The 20,549-nt window shown below is 37.8% G+C and overlaps 1 protein-coding gene across 1 annotated transcript in view; it reads left to right on the forward strand.

Moving 5' to 3' along the window:
• Positions 1-20,549, forward strand: part of SDCCAG8 (SHH signaling and ciliogenesis regulator SDCCAG8) — a 247,737-nt gene that overhangs the window by 14,999 nt on the left and 212,189 nt on the right. Inside the window, exons 4-5 of the mRNA XM_047077091.1 lie at positions 1,201-1,314; positions 13,383-13,508. Of these exons, the coding sequence (XP_046933047.1) occupies positions 1,201-1,314; positions 13,383-13,508 (240 nt within the window). The remainder of the gene's footprint in view (positions 1-1,200; positions 1,315-13,382; positions 13,509-20,549) is intronic.

Raw genomic sequence — 20,549 nt, forward strand, 5'->3', positions numbered from 1 at the left:
GACACGGTTGAGAAGGATTTTATGGCTTTTTGAAATGTGGATATCCAGACTATAATAAATCCTTCAAAATATATACAGGTGATTTTATTTTCTACAGAGTATTAGCTTGTGTTTTTTTTTTGTTTGTTTGTTTTGTTTTGTTTTTACAGACTGTCCTTTATGTGCCCAGAGTGATATTCAATTCTTATTTGCCATATTCTGGACCCATTTCTATTAATATAACTTTATTATAATGAATTGCTTTCTATTCGCAACAGATCATCCATTTAATTAAAGTTATTTTGATTTTTAAATTTCTTAAATGTTCCAAGAAGCAAAACTCTACTTAATTATTCTGCTGTGAGAGCTGGTACTTTGTTGTCGTCAGGAATTTCTACCAGACTGAGAAATAGTGACTGGATGTCTGATCTCAAGCTTTCTCTGGGTTCATCTATCTGGTTGACACTCATTTTCCCTTCCTGACTTCTTCTTTTCTTTACAAAATGTCATGAAATGATAAATGATTCTAGAAACCATTCTACAATCATTCGAGGAGAAAGTAGGATATATATGATATTAAAGTCAATTCAGGAATGCTGCAGGAGTACGCAGGAAGTCTCTTCCCTGGACTCCCGGTGCAAGGGAACTCTTGAGTTTTCTCCAGTGTCTGCTTTAGCACTCTAGTCTTGGAGGCTCTGTGCCACAGACCAGCAGGGTCTCCAATTGCCTTGAGTCAAAACTCAGAAACCACGTTTGGCTAATGTACTCCTTTGTAGAATTTTACCTCATTGACCCACCTGGCGGCAAATGCTTGTCTGAAGAATCCCTTCTTCTGGCAACTGTTCAGTTTTAGGCAGCAGTGCTCTTGCATGGCAGTTTCTTGAGGGGAGTTGTCCTTTTATCTCAGCATTACTGAATGGGACGTCCCATTTCCAGATGGCTCGAATGGGCAGTTTATCCCAAGCCAATTAGACTAGTCCAGCATTCTTCCACTTGCCACTCTTTTTGTAACCACTTCCACTTTCCATCTTTAACACATGATATTGGTATCCTTGAATCTTATGTATGTGAAATTTATAGGATAGAGAAATGAACACTATTGGCCACATTGTGATCTCCTCGATGTTTATATGACATCAGTACTAAATTGAGTATGGAGGCAGTATTACCTGAGTCTGCTAAATCCAAACATGCTTAGTTTTTGTTTGTTTCTTGCCTTAGCGGGCGTCAGAAGATGAGGAAGCCAACGTGCCTACCATCCACAATCTTGTTCCGATCATCAATGACCAGTCTCAGTACATTCATCATTTAGAGGCAGAAGTCAAGTTCTGCAAGGTAAGTTTCTCATTAAAAATTTAAATGTAACTACATTAAAGTTTATATTAATGATACCTTATGTGAAAATTTGCTATTATTCGTCTTTATGTGTATTGCGATACATTTGACAATTATCACCCTTACATGATTGAGGAGGCTGATGTGTTACAGGGGCTTCCCAAGCCGGGGAATGATACTCCTGACCATGCCATTTATGATTGCTTAATTTCCCAGCCCATAACTATGTCTGATATTTTGATAATATGCTCTCACGTTTCAGAGTTTTTGCTTTCCACCCCATGTTCTTTAGCCCAGCTGATGGCACATGCTTTGGGACAGTACAACCGGTCGGTCATCTTCCCACCTTGTCAGCCTACTGAGCACTGGTGCAGAAGCAGGAACTATAAACTGCAGACCGAGTCTATTCCATTGTCAGGGTGAAGGTTCTTCCCTTAGCTTTGAATAAGGATGGCTCGTGGTCGTACTGATAGCAATGATTGAGAAACCAAATGTGTCCACTACGGCTTAAAACACCAGATGGTTCTATTGCTCAACTGTATGCAGTTTAGTAATGTCACTAATGCCATTGGAGCTTTCCTGCCTTTCCAAACTAGGTTAGCATTTTAGTTTTTCTTTTTTTTTTTTATTCATTACCAATGCATCTTGTATTATATATATAATTTTTAAATGTTTATTTATTTACTTTGAGAGAGAGAGAGAGTACACCAGCATTGGGGACAGGCAGACAGAGAGGTGAGAGAGAGAGAGAGAGAGAGAGAGAGAGAGAGAGATAATCCCAAGCAGGCTCCATGCTGTCAGTGCAGAGCCTGGTGCGGGGCTCAGTCTCACAAACCATGAGATCATGACCTGAGCCAAAATCAAGAGCCAGATGCTTAACCGACTGAGCCATCCAGGAGCCCCTCGTGTATTATTTTTTTTACATTCTGGTTACTCTTCCAAGGTACAAGTTGATATGTGCCTTCAGGAACCTTTAAACATTTCATTGTCTTGACTTTACAAAGACATTCCTGATTTTAGCAGATATAGTCATCATTGCACAGTGTTCTTGGATTACCAGAAAGGCTAAAATAATGTCCTAGGACTCATTCCAGTAATAAGCTCCTGTTAATCACTCAGATGCTGTGGGTAAAACTTAAAAAATATTGTAGCGGAGATAAAACTTCATCTCTACCCTCTTAGAGTTTACAGCTGGGACTTAGACTTAAATTAACATAAGGCAGATTAACAGGATGAATGAAAGTATACACATTTGTTTTTATTGTTATTGAAGTATAACTGACATACAATATTATATTATTTTCAGGTGTACAACATATTGATTGAATACTTCCATATATTCAGTGCTCAACACAATAAGTGTAGTGACCATCTGTCACAATAAAACATTATTATAATATTATTGACTGTATTCTTTGAGCTATACTTTTCATATCTGTGGCTTACTTATTTTATAACTGAAAGTTTATACCTCTTAATTCCCATTATCTACTTCATTCATCCCCCTACCCACCTCTCCTCTGACAACCACCTCTCTGTATTTAAGAGGCTGTTGGTTTGTTTCTTTATTTTGTTTTTTAGATTCCGTGTATAAGTGAAATCATATGGTATTTGTCTTCCTCTGTCTGATTTATTTCACTTAGCATGATACCCTCTAGGTCCATCCATGTTGTCACAAATGCAAGATCTCATTCTTTTTTATGGCTAAGTAATATTTTATGGCTAAGTAATATATATATACGTATATATATGTGTGTGTGTATGTACACATGCATATGTATGTACACACACACACACACACACACACACACACACAGCCTGCACATCTTCTTTATCCATTCATATATCAATGAACACAGTTGGTTGCTTCCATATCTTGGCTATTGTAAATACTGCTGCAGTAAATAGAGATGTGCATATATCTTTTTGGATTTGTGTCAGTTTTGGGGGCAGATACCCAGCAGTGGAATTACTGGATCATATGGTATTTCTAATATTAATGTTTTGAGGAATCTCCATGCTGTCTTCCACAGTGACTACACCAATTTACATTCCCACCAACAGTGCATGAAGGTTCCCGCTTCTCCACATCCTCATCAACACTTGTTGATTCTTGTCTCTTTTTTTTTTTTTTTTAATTTTTTTTTTAACGTTTATTTATTTTTGAGACAGAGGGAGACAGAGCATGAACGGGGGAGGGTCAGAGAGAGGGAGACACAGAATCTGAAACAGGCTCCAGGCTCTGAGCTGTCAGCACAGAGCCCGACGCGGGGCTCAAACTCACGGACCGTGAGATCATGACCTGAGCCGAAGTCGGCCGCTCAACCGACTGAGCCACCCAGGCGCCCCGATTCTTGTCTCTTTGATACTAGCCATTCTGACTGGTGTGAGGTGATATCTCATTGTGGTTTTGATTTTTTTCCCCCCTGATGATCAGTGATGTTGAGCATCATTTCATGTGTCTATTGGCCATCTGTATGTCTTTGGAGAAATGTCTGTTCAGGCCCTCTGCCTATTTTTAAATCAGGTTATTTATTTTGATGTTGAGTAGTGTAAGTTCTTTATAAATTTTGGATATTAACCACTTACCAGATATATCATTTGCACATCTCTTCTCCCATTCTCTAGGTTTCCTTTTTGTTTTGTTGGTAATTTCCTTTGCTGTGCAAAAGCTTTTTATTTTGGTGTAGTCCCAATAGTTTATTTTTGCTTTTGTTTCCCTTGCCTGAGGAGACATATCCATAAACGTGTTGCTAATAAAAGAGATTACTGCCTATGTTTTATTTTTTAGAAATTTTATGGTTTGGGGCGCCTGGGTGGCGCAGTCGGTTAAGCGTCCGACTTCAGCCAGGTCACGATCTCGCGGTCCGTGAGTTCGAGCCCCGCGTCGGGCTCTGGGCTGATGGCTCAGGGCCTGGAGCCTGTTTCCGATTCTGTGTCTCCCTCTCTCTCTGCCCCTCGCCCGTTCATGCTCTGTCTCTCTCTGTCCCAAAAATAAATAAACGTTGAAAAAAAAAATAATAATTTAGAAATTTTATGGTTTAAGGTTTCACATTCAGGTATTTAATCCATTTTGAGTTTATTTTTGTGTATGGTATAGGAATGTGGTCCATTTTCATTTTTTTCATGTAGCTGTCCAGTTTTCCTAACACCATTTATTGACAAGACGTCATTTCCCTGTTGTATATTCTTGCCTCTTTTGTCATAGATTAAGTGACCGTATAGGTGTGTTTATTTCTGGGCTCTCTATTCTGTTCCATTGTTCTATGTGTCTGTTTTTGTGCCAGTACCATACTATTTTGACTACTATAGCTTTGTAGAACTTCTTGAAATCTGGGATTGTGATACCTCCAGCTTTGTTCTTCTTTCTCAAGATTACTTTGGCAATGCGGGGTCTTTTGTGGTTCTGTACAAATGTTAGGATTATTTATTCCAGTTCTGTGGAAAATGATATTAGTATTTTGATAGAGATTGCTTTGAATATGTAGGTTGCCTTAGGTAGCATGGACATTTTAACGATATTTATTCTTCAAATCCATGAGCATGGTATAGCTTTTCTATTTGTATCTTTTTCAGTTTCTTTTATCAGTGTCTTATAGTTTTCAGAGTATAGATCTTTCATCTCCTTGGTTTAACTTATTTCTAGGTATTTTATTCCTTTTGGTGCAATTGTAAATGGGATTGTTTCAATAGAAGTTTTATGTAACATGGGAGACCTCATAAGGAAATGATGTCTGAAAGAAATGGCAAAACCTAAATGCTTTTATACGTTGAACAAAGAGAGGCAGTGTGGAAACATAACTAAAATATATGGGGAGGTTAAAGGAAGATGAGTTATTTTTATGAGGTCTGTTTGCACAGATGCCTCTCAGCCTCCACTCCCTGTCTCTGGTGATAAGAATGTTTCTTTCCTCCTGATATGGGGAAGCCATCTTTCACATGGGAGTTTTATCTCCTGCTTTCAGGAAAAAAAGGGGAAGTCAGAGTACTCTTTTTGTATTTGCTGTTTTTCAAGTGTCTTTAGCTCAAAATAATTCTTAATCCAAAGTGGCATATTTTGGGGTGGCAGATTTTGCCACCCTTCAATATAAATTGTAATAAATTTACCATCTGGTCAAGAAGAGAGTACTAATGTCTATGAGCACCATAGCAACACTATAGAGAGTATAATGTAGTCTGTATTCTGTAGTATAAACTGTAATTATAATAAGAGTAGAAAGGTACTAAAAGCTGGAGTTTTGGGAGATATTTTTCTGGGAGAGAGCAATCTTAAAAGAGTAAGATCATTTAGATCAGCAGAAGTGGGGTGAAAGAGTTCCATAGAGAGAACAGCAACACTGAAAGGATATACTCAGGATGAATAGGGTTTATTTATGGGGGCCATGAGGCATCTATTCTAAATTTCTGCAGTAGAGGATTCTGTTAGAAATTATTAAAACTATGCTGAGCTGGGAAAATGGAAGATTACAAAAGCCTTGAAAGGTAGACAGAGTACGTATTTGGTATGTTTTAACAAGAGAGTAACAGAATAAAAGTAACATTTAAGGGCTTAGAGATATTTTATTAATTTAAAAAAATTTTTTATTTAATAATAATTAATTTTTATATCCTTTTTAAATGTATTTTTTAAAGATTTTGTGTATTTTCTTTTTCTTTTTTTAAATTTTAAGTAAACTCCATGCCACACTTGGGGCTTGAATACACAACCAGAGATCAAGACTCATAAGCTCTACCAACTGAGCCAGCCAGGCACCCCTAAGTTTTTACTTAAATTCTAGTTAGTTAACATATAGTGTATTAGTTTCAGGTGTACAATATTGTGATTCAACCCTTCCATACAATACCCAGTGCTCATCACAAGTGTACTCGTTAATCCTCATCACCTATCTAACCCATCCCTCCCTCCCCGCACTGACCTCCTCTCTCTCTGGTAACCATCAGTTTGTTCAATATAGCTAAGAATCTGTTTCTTGGTTTGCCTCTCTCTCTTTTTTTTTTTTCCTTTGCTCATTTTTTTTTGTTCTTAACTTCCACATATGAGTGAAATCATATGGTATTTGTCTTTCTCTGAGTGACTTATTTCCCATAGCATAATACTCTGTAGCCATAGCATAATACTCTGTAGCTCCATCCATGTCATTGCAAATGGCAAGATTTCAATCTTTTTTATGGCTGGGTAATATTCCATCATGTATCTATACCATGCATTTATCCATCCGTCAATGGATACTTGGGCTCTTTGTATAATTTGGCTCTTGTAGATAATGCTTCTATAGACTTTGGGGTGCATGTATCCATTTGAATTGGTATTTTTGTATTCTTTGTATAAATAGTTACTAATGCAACTGCTGGAACTAGGGTAGTTCTATATTTAACTTTTTGAGGAACCTCCATTCTGTTTTCCAGAGTGGCTACACCAATTACATTCCCCCCAACAGTGCAAGAGTGTTCCCCTTTCTCCACATCCTCGCCAACATCTGTTGTATCTTGTGTTGCTGATTTTAGCCACTCTGACAGGTGTGAGGTGACATGTCATTGTAGTTCTGTATTGTAGCTTTGATGTGTATTTCCTTGATGGTCAGTGATATTAAGCATATTTTCATGTGTCTGTTGGCCATCTGTGTGTCTTCTTTGGAAAAATATCTGTTCATGTCTTCTGCCCATTTCTAATTGGATTATTTGTTATTTGAGCATTGAGTTTTATAAGTTCTTTATATATTTTGGATACTACCCCTGTATCAGATGTCATTTGCAGACATCTTCTCCCATTACATAGGTTGCCTTTTAGTTTTGTTGATTGTTTCTCTCACTGTGCAGAAGCTTTTTATTTTGATAAAGTCCCAATAGTTTATTTTGCTTTTGTTTTCCTTGCCTGAAGAGGCATATCTAGAAAGAAGTTGCTATGGCCAGCGTCAAAGAGGTTACTGCCTATGTTCTCCTCTAGGATTTTTTTTTATCAGTTTCAGGTCTCACATTTGGATATTTAATAATCCATTTTGAATTTATTTTTGTGTTTGGTGTAAGAAAGTGGACCGGTTTCATTCTTTTGCATGTTGCTGCCCAGTTTTCCCAACACCATTCGTTGAAGAGACTGTCTTTTCCCCATTGGACATTCTTTCCTGCTTTGTCAAAGATTAATTGACCATGTACTGTGGGTTCATTTCTGGGTTTTCTACTCTGCTCTATTGATCTATGTGTCTGTTTTTGTGCCAATAACATACTGTTTTGATCAGTACAGCTTTGTAATATAATTTGAAGTCCGAAATTGTGATGCCTCCAGCTTTGCTTTTCTTTTTCAAGGTTGCTTTGGCTATTTGAGGGCTTTTGTGGTTCCATACAAATTTTAGAATTGTCTGTTCCAGCTCTGTGAAAAATGCTGTTGGTATTTTAATACGGGTTGCATTAAATGTGTAGATTGCTTTGGGTACTATAGACATTTTAACAATATTTGTTCTTCCAATCCATGAGCATGGAATATCTTTTCACTTCTTTGTGTCCTCTTCAGTTTCTTTTACCAATGTTTTATAGTTTTCACAGTACAGGTCTTTTACCCCTTTGGTTAGGTTTATTCCTAGGTATCTTATTTCCTATTTTCCTTATTTATCCTATTTTTAATTTCTTTGATCTCTACTCTAATTTTTATTATATCTTCTTTGGATTGAATTTGCTCCCCCTTTTTTGAAAGTTTCCTAAGACAAGACAAAAGCTTAGATTACTGATTTGGAATCTTTCTTCTTTTCTAATGTTTTTCACTAGTTGTGTTGCATCTCCCAAATCTTGATTCGTTGTATTTCCATTTTTATTTCGTTCAAAATATTTTAAAATTTTCCTCAAGACTTTGTCCTTGACCTGTATATTATTTAGAAGTGTTGTTTAGGGGCGCCTGGGTGACTCAGTCGGTTAAGCATCCGACTTTGGCTCAGGTCATGATCTCGCGGTTTGTGAGTTCAAGTCCCACCTTGGACTCTGTGCTGACAGCTCGGAGCCTGGAACCTGCTTCAGATTCTGTATCTCCCTCTCTCTCTCTCTGCCCCTCCCTGGTTCTAGCTCTCTCTCCCTCTCTCAAGAAATGAATAAACATTAAAAAAAATTAAGAAGAAATGTTGTTTAATTACCAAGTATATTGGGAGTGTTCCAACTCTCTTTCTGTTATTGATTTCTAGTTTAATTCCCCTGTCATCTGAGAACATACTTTTTATGGTTTCTATTCTTTTTAATTTGTTAAGGTGTGTTTTTACACCCAGGATGTGATCGGTATGTCTTGGTGAAATGTTCTGTTAGCTTGAGAAGAATGTGTATTCTGTTGTTGAATAAAGTGTTCTGTAAATGCCAAATTAGATCCGGTTGATTGATGGTGCTGTTCAGTTCAACTATATTCTTACTGATATTTTGCCAATCTGCAAGATCTCTGGGTCTTTTCAGTTATTGACAGAGGGGTATTGAAATCTCCAGCTTAAATAGTGGATTCCTCTGTTTCTCTGTACAGTTCTATCAGTTTTTGTATCGTGTATTTTGATGCTCTATTGTTAGACACAAACACGTTGAGGACTATTATGTCTGCTGGGAGAATTGACCCCTTTATCACTGTGTGATGCTCCCTTTTATCCCTTATATTTTTATTTGGTATGAAGTCTATTTTGTGTGAAATTAATGTAGCTACTTCAGCTTTCTTTTGATTTGTGTTAGCATGGTATATCTCTATCCGTTTACCTTTAATCAATCTGTGTCTTTATATTTAAAGTCAACTTCTTATAGACAGCATATACTTGTTTCCTGTTTGTCATTCACTCTTACAGTCTCTGATTTTTATTGGTGTATTCAGACCATGGACATTTAAAGTTATTACTGATATAGTTGGATATCAATATAGTTGGATAATATCTACCATATTTGTTACTGTTTTCTACTCATTGCCCTTGTTCGTTCGTTCTTTCTTTCTTTCTTTCTTTCTTTCTTTCTTTCTTTCCTTCTCTTCTACTCTTTTTTTGCCTTCTCTGGTTTTAAGTGAGTATGTTATATGATTGCAGTTTTTCTCCTCTCTTAGCATACCAGGTGAACTATTTTTACTTTTGTAAGTAGCTGCCCTTGAGTTTGCAGTCACAGTGATCAATAATCAAAGGCTGTTGTCAAATAGCTCTATACCACTACATGGGTAGGGCAAGGTCCTTGTAAGAAAGTGTTTCCAGGGGCGCCTGGGTGGCGCAGTCGGTTAAGCGTCCGACTTCAGCCAGGTCACGATCTCGCGGTCCGTGAGTTCGAGCCCCGCGTCAGGCTCTGGGGCTGATGGCTCAGAGCCTGGAGCCTGTTTCCGATTCTGTGTCTCCCTCTCTCTCTGCCCCTCCCCCGTTCATGCTCTGTCTCTCTCTGTCCCAAAAATAAATAAACGTTGAAAAAAAAAATTAAAAAAAAAAAGAAAGTGTTTCCAATCCCTCCTTCCTGTCCTCTACAACATTGCTGGCATTCATTTCAATTATTCATACACTGTAATCACTATATATAGTGCTACTACTGTGATTTGAGCAAACTGTTATATGTTAGATCAGTTAATATTAAGAAAAATAAAATATTTTATCAGCATATAATCCTTTTCAAATGCTCTTTCTTTTTTTTTTTTGTAGACCTGAACTTATAAATTGTATCATTTTCCTCCTTCCTGAAGAAGTTCTTTTAACATTTCTTGCAAGGCAGGTCTACTGGAGACAAATTTCCCCAATTTTTGTTTATCTGAGAAAGTTTTTATTTTCCCCCTCACCTTTCAAGGTTAATTTGCCTGAATATACAATTCTAGGTTGGTGGGTTTTTTTTCCTTTTAATACTTTAAATATTTCATTCCATTGTCTTCTTGCTTACATGTAGTCCAATATAATTCTTATCTTTTCTTCTCTGTAAGTAAGGTTGCTTTTTTTTTAAAATTCTGATTTCCTTGAAGATTTTCTGTTTGTCTTTGATTTTCTGCACTTTGAATGTGATATGCATAGGTGTAGATTTTTTTTGTTATTTTATCCTTCTTGATGTTCTCTGAGCTTCCCTATACCTTTCTCTATAGGTGGAGACTTTCTGCACTTTGAATATACTATGCATAGGTATAGATTTTTTAAAATTCTTTTTTAACATTTATTTATTTTTGAGAGACAGAGAGAGACAAGAGTGTGAGGGGAAGAGAGAGAGGGAGACACAGAATCCAAAGCAGGCTCCTGGCTCTGAGCACAGAGCCTGACGCAGGGCCTAAACTCATGAGCTACGAGATCATGACCTGAGCCAAAGTCAGACGCTTAACTGACTGAGCCACCCAGGCACCCCGATTTTTTTTTGTTATTGTTTATTTTATCCTGCTTGATGTTCTCTGAGCTTCCTGGATCTGTGTTTGGTGACTATCATGTTGGAAAACTCTAGGTCATTATTCCTTCAAATATTTCCCCTTTTGTCACCTTTTATAATTGTCCCGCATTTCTTGGATCTTCTCTTCTGTCTTTTTCATTCTTTGTTCTCTTTGTATTTTCTTTTGGGAAGTTTCTATTGGCAGTTCTTTAAGCTCACTGATTCTTTTCTTGGTTGTGACCAGTCTGTTATTAATGAGCCCATCAAAGGCATTTGTCATTTCCATTACAGTGTTTTTGATTTCCAGCACTTTTATTCTTTCTTAGAGTTTCTGTGTCTGCTTATATTGCCCATCTGTTCCTGCACGTGGTCTACTTTTCCCATGAGACCCTTTAACACTTAACGTATCAATCATAATTATTTTAAACTCCCAATATCATAATTCCAAGATCACTGCCATATTCAAGTCTTGTTCTGAGCTTGCTTAGTCTCCTGAAACTGCGCTGTCTTTTCATGTGCTTTCTAATTTTTTGTTGAATACTGGACACGATATAGTAGAAGGAACTGAGGGAATAGTTTTTTAGTGTGAGATATTATGTTTTTCTTGGTAGGAGTTGGGCTGTGTTTACTGTTTTGTGTTATTATAGGTGTCAGAGGCTAAAATTTCCTCTAGTGTCCTGGTTTATGTCTCCCCTGTTATCTTTGGGCTTCCCTTGAGAATTCTTCTTAAATATAGTCTGAGATGTGTAATTTTACTGTATTCCTTTGTTATTTTACAGACACCCTTTTGATGTGGTGGTTAGATGTGGGAGCAAGGGAGGCATTTTATAGTCGTATGGTTAGGTTTCCATCTTTTAATGAGTCTGTGCCCCTTAGCTTTGACCTTCACAAGTGCTTCTCAGTCATCCTCTCATCTTTTTTTTTTTTTTTTTCAATTTATATATTTTGAGAGAGAGAGAGAGAGAGTATGCATGGGGGTAGGGGCAGAGAGAGAGAGGGAGAGAGAATCCCAAGCAGGCTCTGCACTGTCAGCATGGAGCCCGAGGTGGGCCTTCAACTCACGAACTATGAGATCATGACATGAGCTGAAATCAAGAGTTACGTGCTTAACCAACTGAGCCACCCAAGTGGCCTCACCCTCTCATCTAACGTGCAGTGAGAAGGCTTGAGTGAGCTGGAGTTGGGTATTTCCCTTCCCTCAGGTCACGTAGGTTCTGAAAAGCCCTAGCTGTTTAGGTTCTGGTAAAATAGTTTCTCTCGAGGCAGGCCTTTCTAAGAATAGAATGCTTTGGGCATATTTCAAGGTAGCTATTTTTCCTCTCCTACTAGAGAAGATTGAGGGGATTTGTCTCTAGTCTTTACTGTAAGAACCTGGTAGTGTCCTAAAGATAAAACTCACAAAACTGTGACTGGGTCCTCCTGGGTCCTTTAGACTGCGTCCTTCTGGCATTTTTAACTCTCACACTTGTCCACCCTGAGCTTCTGGCATTTCACCAATCGCACTTGACCTTTCCCTCTCCTGGTACTAGTTTCCCTGGAAGTTTCTGCTCAGGTAGGTTGTGGTTCTCAGAGACTGGTCTGTCTCTCAAATTTCGTGGATGGAAGTTTTCCCTGTGACCTCAGTTCTCTGACGGATTTCAGAAGAGTGGTTGATTTCTTGGTTTGTTCAGCTTTTCTCTTGTTGTAAAGATGAGAATGATGTCTTCCAAGCTCATTATATGCCAGACCAAAAATTGCAAGTCTGCAATGTTTTTTTAATTATAGCTTTCGAGCTCAGATTTGGTTTTTGGGTTTGTTTTCTGAATAAAATAATTGAAATAGAATTTGCATATATTGCTTAATATGTTTTTTTATTATACTGGTAATGAAGATTAAGGTAAATATGGTACCATCAGTGCATTGATTTTTTTTGTGACATTTTTTTCAGAGAGTGAGACGCCACTCAATAGCTATTCTAATTGTTATTTATCTGTAATCATTTGTATTATTCCTCACCAGGCTAAGGAAGCACTCTTTTTTTTTTTTTTTTTTCAACGTTTATTTATTTTTGGGACAGAGAGAGACAGAGCATGAACGGGGGAGGGGCAGAGAGAGAGGGAGACACAGAATCGGAAACAGGCTCCAGGCTCTGAGCCATCAGCCCAGAGCCTGACGCGGGGCTCGAACTCACGGACCGCGAGATCGTGACCTGGCTGAAGTCGGACGCTTAACCGACTGCGCCACCCAGGCGCCCCAGGAAGCACTCTTAAAGAACTCTCTGCCAAACTATGTCACTCATAATTTCCCTCCATCTGGCTACCAATTCATGGATAACTATTCCAACTTTCCATGCCTTTCTGTCTCAGAGTCCTGTTATCTATTTAGTCACTCTATCAGGTTCAACAAGTTATTAGCATTTGAGCATGAATAATAATATATCTTATTTTTCAGCAGTCTACCTTATTCTTAAAAGTCTTTTAGATAAGCCCTTTAATTAAAGCCTTTCTTAAGCCTACAAAAAAATGGTCAGAAATCACACATTTCTGTGATACGGCCATTAGCAAACCCTCTGCTGTATTCCCTAGCCTCTTGTTTTGTTTGTTTGTTTGTTTGTTTGTTAGCTAATTATTTCTCTAAATATAATAATTCAGAAAGTGGATAGAGAGCATAAGTTTTCCATGCTTTATAACATGTTGGATCACTTAGTAAACAGCAATTAACAGTGCTTAAAAATACTTAATGCATTTGCTATTTGTTTCTGCTTTTTACAGGAGGAACTCTCTGGAATGAAAAACAGGGTACAAGTAGTTGTGCTTGAAAATGAAAGTCTCCAACAAGAGCTGAAATCTCAAAGACAAGAGGAAGCAATGAGGGAACAAACACTTCTGGATGCATCTGTGAGCATTGTTTTTAAACCATAAATTATATTTTAGTTTGAACGTTCCTTCCTACCCTCCCCGACCAGCCTCCGAACTGCTGAAATCCTCCACTTGAAATTTGGCACATGTACTCTGCCGTTGCTCGCTTGGGCCTCAAAAATTAAGATTCGCCGTGGTGGGACGAATCCTCAAATGAAATGATGTAGCAATGCCTCATATCCACACTGGTTTCCTCCCTGAGCACACCGTTGATGTTTTTTCCATATGGAAACAGCAGGGTGAAGCAGGAAGTGCATTACATAGGAGGTACTCTGTTAAATCCAGAAACTGTATAACTGGAGCTTGGATTTCTGTTGTATTTCCCTAAGGGTTCCAATCGTGCTCTGAATTCTGATCTGTCTGATTGGCAGAATGGAGGAGCAGAAGGAACCCTGGCCCGAGGGTTTTACAGGGTTTTCCAACATGGCTTAACCTCATGTTCCTCTGTCTATTGGCAAATGGAGAGGATTCAGCTATATTAGCAGTTCTTAATCTTTCACGTGAGTGACAATCACTTGAGATACTTGTTGACCGTGCAGATTCCTGAGTGCCATCCCCTGAGAGTCTGATGCAGTCGGTCCGGGTTGAGACCTTGAGTCACAAAGATGAATGTGCCATATTTTGCACAACAGCGGATTCGAGGATCTCTATAATTCTAGGACACAAAATTCTTGTGATGATACTTAAGTAGTGTTTAAACTCAATATCTCCTTATGACTTTTCAGAGGTACTGTCACCTTAAAATTTTTACTTACGCTTTTGCTGTAGGACACAGTTAATCACAGCTTGTTCTGCTTTTTGAAACAAAGTCAGGGTTCCATGGGGAAGTTTTAATACTTGCCTGCTACAGCTTTACAGTGGATTTTGGCTTAGTCATCATTAGCAAATCCGTCCTGTTAAGAAAAAAACATGCGTGTCTTAATGTTTTACCTAGGTGTCCTCTAATTTTTGACCTTGAAGTTTTTTAAATTTTCCTGACCTGATGTTTCATTTGTAATCCTTGAGGTCTGTGTTAGAATTTACTATTTAGAGGCAGCTGATTGTGTTAAATCTGAATGACAAAGTGGGCTGATCAGTGTTTCAGGTTATTTTTCTGCAGTACATTTCAGTTTGCGGTCAGCTGTTTTCCCTTCCCTGGAAGGCTTTTTCTTAATATTTATATTATTATGTTATATTATTTATTATCAATATTAGTAGTTAAAAGTTCCATCTTAATTGCTTATTCAATGTCAATTTAAGGTGATATAGCCATATAAAAAGTACTTAGAATTCAGTCATTTTAAAAAATTAGTACATTCTTTTGGTTTTCTTCCCAATATGCAGTCACTTAGCAAACAGCTACTTGATTATTCATAGTCTTCAGTATTTATACAGTGGCAAGGAAGTGGAAGAAGGGGAAGTGAAGTGAGAAAGGAAATCAGGCAGACAAGTGAAGCAGAGGGCAGAGAAGGGAGTAACACCAAAGGGGAAGGAGACAATGGTAAAAGTGCAACATGCTTTGCTACATGAACAAAGGAAACTAGCTGAAGTCAATTGCAGCCTTAATTATGGAAAAAACACAGCTGTCGAGAGTTATGTTTTAACATTCACATGAACTAAAATATAATGCAGACTTTCAAAAGTATTGTTGCAGATATGTCAGGAGACCTTGATGTCTGTTTTAACGTTGGTCGTCTGTTACTTTGTAGATATAGAATTACTACCCGTACTGCTTTTTTTTTTTTTTTTTTTTTTTTTTTTTAAGAGAGAGAGGGCTCAGGCTGGGGAGAGGGGCAAAGCAGGGAGAGAGAGAGAAAGATAGAGACAGAGAGAGTCCTAAGTAGGCTCCACACTCAGTGCAGAGCCTCACGTAGGGCTCGATCCCACAACCCTGGGATCAGGATCTGAGCCGAAATCAAGAGTCAGATTTTCAACCAACTGAACCAACCAGGCACCCCTACCCCCACTGCTTACTGCTTTTTGCTTGTGTAGGTGAAATGAGGCATTTCAGCAACATAAGCATGGTGCTATAATTCAGAGGGGTTTTTAAATTTAAATTCAAGTTAGTTAACATGTAGTGTAGTATTGGTTTCAGGAGTAGAATTTAGTGATTGATCATTTACATGTAACACCCAGTCCTCATCCCAGCAAGTGCCCTCGTTAATGCCCGTCACCCATTTGTGTTATCCTGCCACCTACCTCCCCTCCAGCAACCCTCAGTTTGTTCTCTGTATTTAACAGTTTCTTACGGTTGGGCACCTGGGTGACTCAGTCAGTTAAGTGTCCGACTCTTGGTTTCAGCTCAGGTCATGAACTCGTGGTTTGTGGGATCGAGTCCCATGTCAGGCCCATGCTGACAGCACAGAGCCTGCTTGGGATTCTCTCTCTCCCTCTATCTCTGCCCCTCCCCAACTCATTCTCTCTCTCTCTCTGTCTCTCTCTCTCTCTCTCTCAAAATAAATAAACTTAAAAAAAAAAAGATTCTTATGGTTTGCCTCCCTCTCTGGTTTTATCTTATTTTACCTTCCCTTCTCTTATGTTCATCTGTTGTGTTTCTTAAATCCACTGATGAGTGAAATCATGTGATATTTGTCTTTGTCTGACTTATCTCTCTTAGCATAATACACTCTAGATCCATCCACATTGTTGCAGATAGCAAGATTTCATTCTTTTTGATTGCAGAGTAATATTCCATTGTATATATATACCATATCTTCTTTATCCATTCATGAGTCAATGGGCTTTTGGACTCTCAATAATTTGGCTGTTGTTGATAGTGCTGCTATAAACGTTGGGTTGCATGCATGTGCCCCTTCAAATCAGCATTTTTGTATTCATTGGATAGATATGTAGTAGTGTAATTGCTGGGTCGTAGGATAGTTCTAGTTTTAATTTTTTGAGGCAACTCTGCACTGTTTTCCAGAGTGGCTGCACCAGTTTGCATTCCCACCAGCAGTGCAAAAGAGATTCTCTTTCTCCGCATCCTTGCCAACATCTGTTGTTGCCTGAGTTGTTAATGTTAGCCATTCTGACAGGTGTCAGGTGGTAGCTCATTGTGGTTTTGATCTGTATTTCCCTGATGATGAATGACGTTGAGCATCTTTTCATGTGTCTGTTAGCCATCTAGATGTCTTCTTTGGAGAGGTAACTATCATGTCTTTTGCCCATTTCTTCACTGGATTACTATTAATTTTTTTTTTTTTTGGGTGCTGAGTTTGATAAGTTCTTTATAGATTTTGGATACCAACCCTTTATCTGATATGTCATTTGCAAATATATTGTCCCATTTCACAGGCTGCCTTTTAGTTTTGTTGTTTCCTTTGCTCTATAGAACCTTTCTGTCTTGATGAGGTCCTAATAGTTCATTTTTGTTTTTGTTTCCCTTGCCTCTGGAGATGTGTCTAGTAAGAAGTTGCTGCAGCTGAGGTCAGAGAAGTAGCTGCCTGTTTTCTCCTCTAGGACTTCGATGGCTTCCTGTCTTGCATTTAGGTCTTTCATCCATTTTGAATTTATTTTTGCATATCGTATAAGAAAGTGGTCTAGGTTTCATCTGCATGTAACTGTCCAGTTTTCCCATTTGCTGACGAAACTGTCTTTTTTCCATTGGATACTCTTTCCTGCTTTGCCAAAGATTAGGTGGCCATACATCTGTGGGTCCATTTCTGGGTTCTCTATTCTGTTCCATTAACCTAAGTGTCTGTTTTTGTGCCAGTACCATACTTTCTTGATGATTACAGCTTTGTAGTACATCTTGAAGTCTGGAATTAGTTTTCATTTTCAGGATTGCTTTGGCTATTTGGGGTCTTTTCTGGTTCCATACAAATTTTAGAACTGTGTTCTAGCTCTGTGAAGAATGCTGATGTTATTTTCATATGGATTGCATTGAATGTGTAGAATGCTTTGGGTAATACAGACATTTTTGTTCACCTAATCCATAAGCATGGAATGTTTTTCCATTTCTTTGTGTCTTCTTCAATTTCTTTAAGAAACGTCCCATAGTTTTCAGCATTCAGATATTCACTTCTTTGGTTAGGTTTATTCCTAAGTATCTAATAGGTTTTGGTGCAATTGTAAATGAGATCAATTCCTTGATTTCTCTTTCTGCTGCTTCACTATTGGTGTATAGAAATGCAACAGATTTCTCAAAGTTGATTTTATATCCTGAGACTTTGCTGAATTCATATATCAGTTCTAGTAGATTTTTGGTGGAGTTTTTCAGGTTTTCCATGTAGAGTATCATCTGTAAAGTGAAAGTTTGATTACTTCCTTGCCAGTCTGTATGCCTTTTATTTTTTGTTGTTGTTATCTGATTGCTGAGGCTAGGCTTCCAGTATTATGTTGAAAAACAGTGGTGAGAGTGGACATCCCTGTCTTATTCCTGACCTTAGGGGGAAAGCTCTCAGTTTTTCCCCATTGAAGATGATATTAGCTATAGGCATTTTGTATATGCACTTTATGATGTTGAGGTATGCTCCTTCTCTCCCTACTTTCTTGAGGGTTTTTATCAAGAAAGGATGCTGTATTTTGTCAAATGCGTTTTCTGCATGTATTGAGAGGATCATGTGGTTCTTATCCTTTCTTTTATTATTTAGTTTTTAAAATGTTTGTTTATATATTTTTGAAAGAGAGAGAGTGAGCAAGTGCATAAACAGGGGAGAGGCAGAGAGAGAGAAAGAGAGAGAGGCGGACACAGAATCTGTAGCAGGCTCAAGGCTCGAAGCTGTCAGCACAGAGCCCAACACGAGGCTCGAACCCACAAACTGTGAGATCATGACCTGAGCCTAAGTCAGACACTTAACAGACTGAGCCACCCAGGTGCCCCTTTATCCTTTCTTTTATAAATGTGATATATCACATTGATTGACTTGTGGGTATTGAACCAGTCCTGCAGCCCAGGAATAAATCCCACTTGATCATGGTGAATAATTCTTTTAATGTATTGTTGGATTCAATTTGCTTGTATCTGGTTGAGAATTTTTCATCCATGTTCATCAGGGAAATTGGTCTGTCATTCTCCTTTTTAGTGGGGTTGTCTTTTTTGGAATCAAGGTAATGCTGGCCTCATAGAGTGAATTTGGTTCTTTCCATTTCTGTTTTTTGGAACAGTTTCAAAAGAATAGGTATTAATTCTTCCTTAAATGTTTGGTAGAATTCCCCTGGGAAGTCATCAGGCCCTGGATTCTTGTTTGTTGGGAGGTTTTGATTACTGATTCAGTTTCTTTACTGGTTATGTGTCTGTTCAAATTTTCTATTTCTTCCTTGTTTCAATTTTGGCAGTTTATATATTTCTGGGAATTTTTCTATTTCTTCTAGATTGCCAATTTGTTGGTATATAATTGCTCATAATATTCTCTTATGACTGTTTGTATTTCTGCAGTGTTGGTTGTGATCTCTCTCATTTGTGATTTTATTTATTTCAGTCTTTTCCTTTTTCTTTTTGATAAGTCTGGCTAGGGGGTATTTAATTTTGTTAATTCTTTCAAAGAACCAACTCCTAGTTTCGTTGATCTGTCCTATGGTTTTTTTGATTTCGATATCATTGATTTCTTTTCTAACCTTTATTATTTCCCTTCTTCTGCTGTTTTTGGGTTTATTTGCTGTTTTTTTTTTTTTTTTCCCAGCTCTTTTAGGTATAAGGTTAGGTTCTGTATTTGGGACATTTCTTCCTTCTTTAGGTAGTCCTGGATTACTATATACTTTCCTCTTATGACTGCCTTTGCTGCATCCCGAAAGGTTTGAACTGTAGTGTTTTCATTTTCATTGGCTTCCATGTACTTTTTAATTTTCTCTTTAATTTCTTGGTTAACCCATTCATTCTTTAGTAGGGTGTTCTTTAATCTCCAAGTATTCGTGGTCTCTCCACATTTTTTCTTGTGGTTGACTTAAAATTTCATAGCGTTGTGGTCTCAAAATATGCTTGGTATGATCTCGATCTTTTTGTACTTGCTGAGGCCTGATTTGTGTCCCAGTATGTGATCTATTCTGGAGAATGTTCCATGTGCACTTGAGAAGAATATGAGTTCTGCTTTAGGATGTTCCAAATATTTCTGTTAAGTACATCTGGTCCAGTGTGTCATTCAACGCCATTGTTTCCTTGTTGATTTTTTGCTTAGATGATCTGTCCATTGTTGTAAGTGGGGTGTTAAAAGGCCCTAGTATCATTGTATTATTATCAATGAGTTTCTTTATGTTTGTGAGGAATTGATTTATATATTTGGGTCCTCTCAAGTTGGGGGCATACATATTTACAATTATTAGATCTTCTTGGTAGAGAGACCCCGTAATTATTATTATATAATACCCTTCTTCATCTTTTGTTACAGTCTTTGTTTTAAAATTTAGTTTGTCTGATAATAAGTATGGCTACTTTGGCTTTCTTTTGATGTCCATTAGCATGAGATGGTTCTCACTCCCCTCAATTTCAATCTGCAGTTGTTTTTAGGTCTAAAATGAGTCTTTTGTGGGGATCATGTAGATGGGTCTTGTGTTTTATTTTTAATCCATTTTGATACACTGTGTCTTTTAATTGGAACATTTAGTCTATTCATACTCAGAGTGATTTTTGAAAGGTATGAATTCAGCGCCATCATGTTACCTGTAGAGTTGGTGTTTCTAGTGATGTTTTCTGATCCTTTGTAGTCTTTGTGGATTTGGTCTTCTTTTTTTTTTCCTCTCCACTCAAAGAGTTCCCCTTAAAGTTTCTTGCAGGGCTGGTTTAGTGGTCATGAACTCCTTTAGTTTTTGTTTGTCTGGGAAACTCTTTATCTCTCCTTCCATTCTGAATGACATCCTTGTTGGATAAAAAATTCTTGGCTGCATATTTTTCCCATTCAGCTTGATGATTATATCCTGCCACTCCTTTCTGGCCTGCCAAGTTTCTGTGGACAAATCTTCTGTAAACCTGATCTGTCTTCCCTTGAAGGTTAAGGACTTATTTTTCCCTTGCTGCTTTCATGATTCTTTCTTGACCGTGTATTTTGTGAGTTTTACTATGATATGTTGGTTGGCTTTTATTAAATTTCATGGGAGTTCTTTGTGCTT

This window comes from Lynx rufus, unplaced genomic scaffold (genome assembly GCF_022079265.1).
Source record: "Lynx rufus isolate CCGP_SWC_20201006 ecotype Redwood Valley unplaced genomic scaffold, mLynRuf1.p SCAF_15, whole genome shotgun sequence".
In the NCBI taxonomy this organism is placed as follows: Eukaryota; Metazoa; Chordata; class Mammalia; order Carnivora; family Felidae; genus Lynx; species Lynx rufus.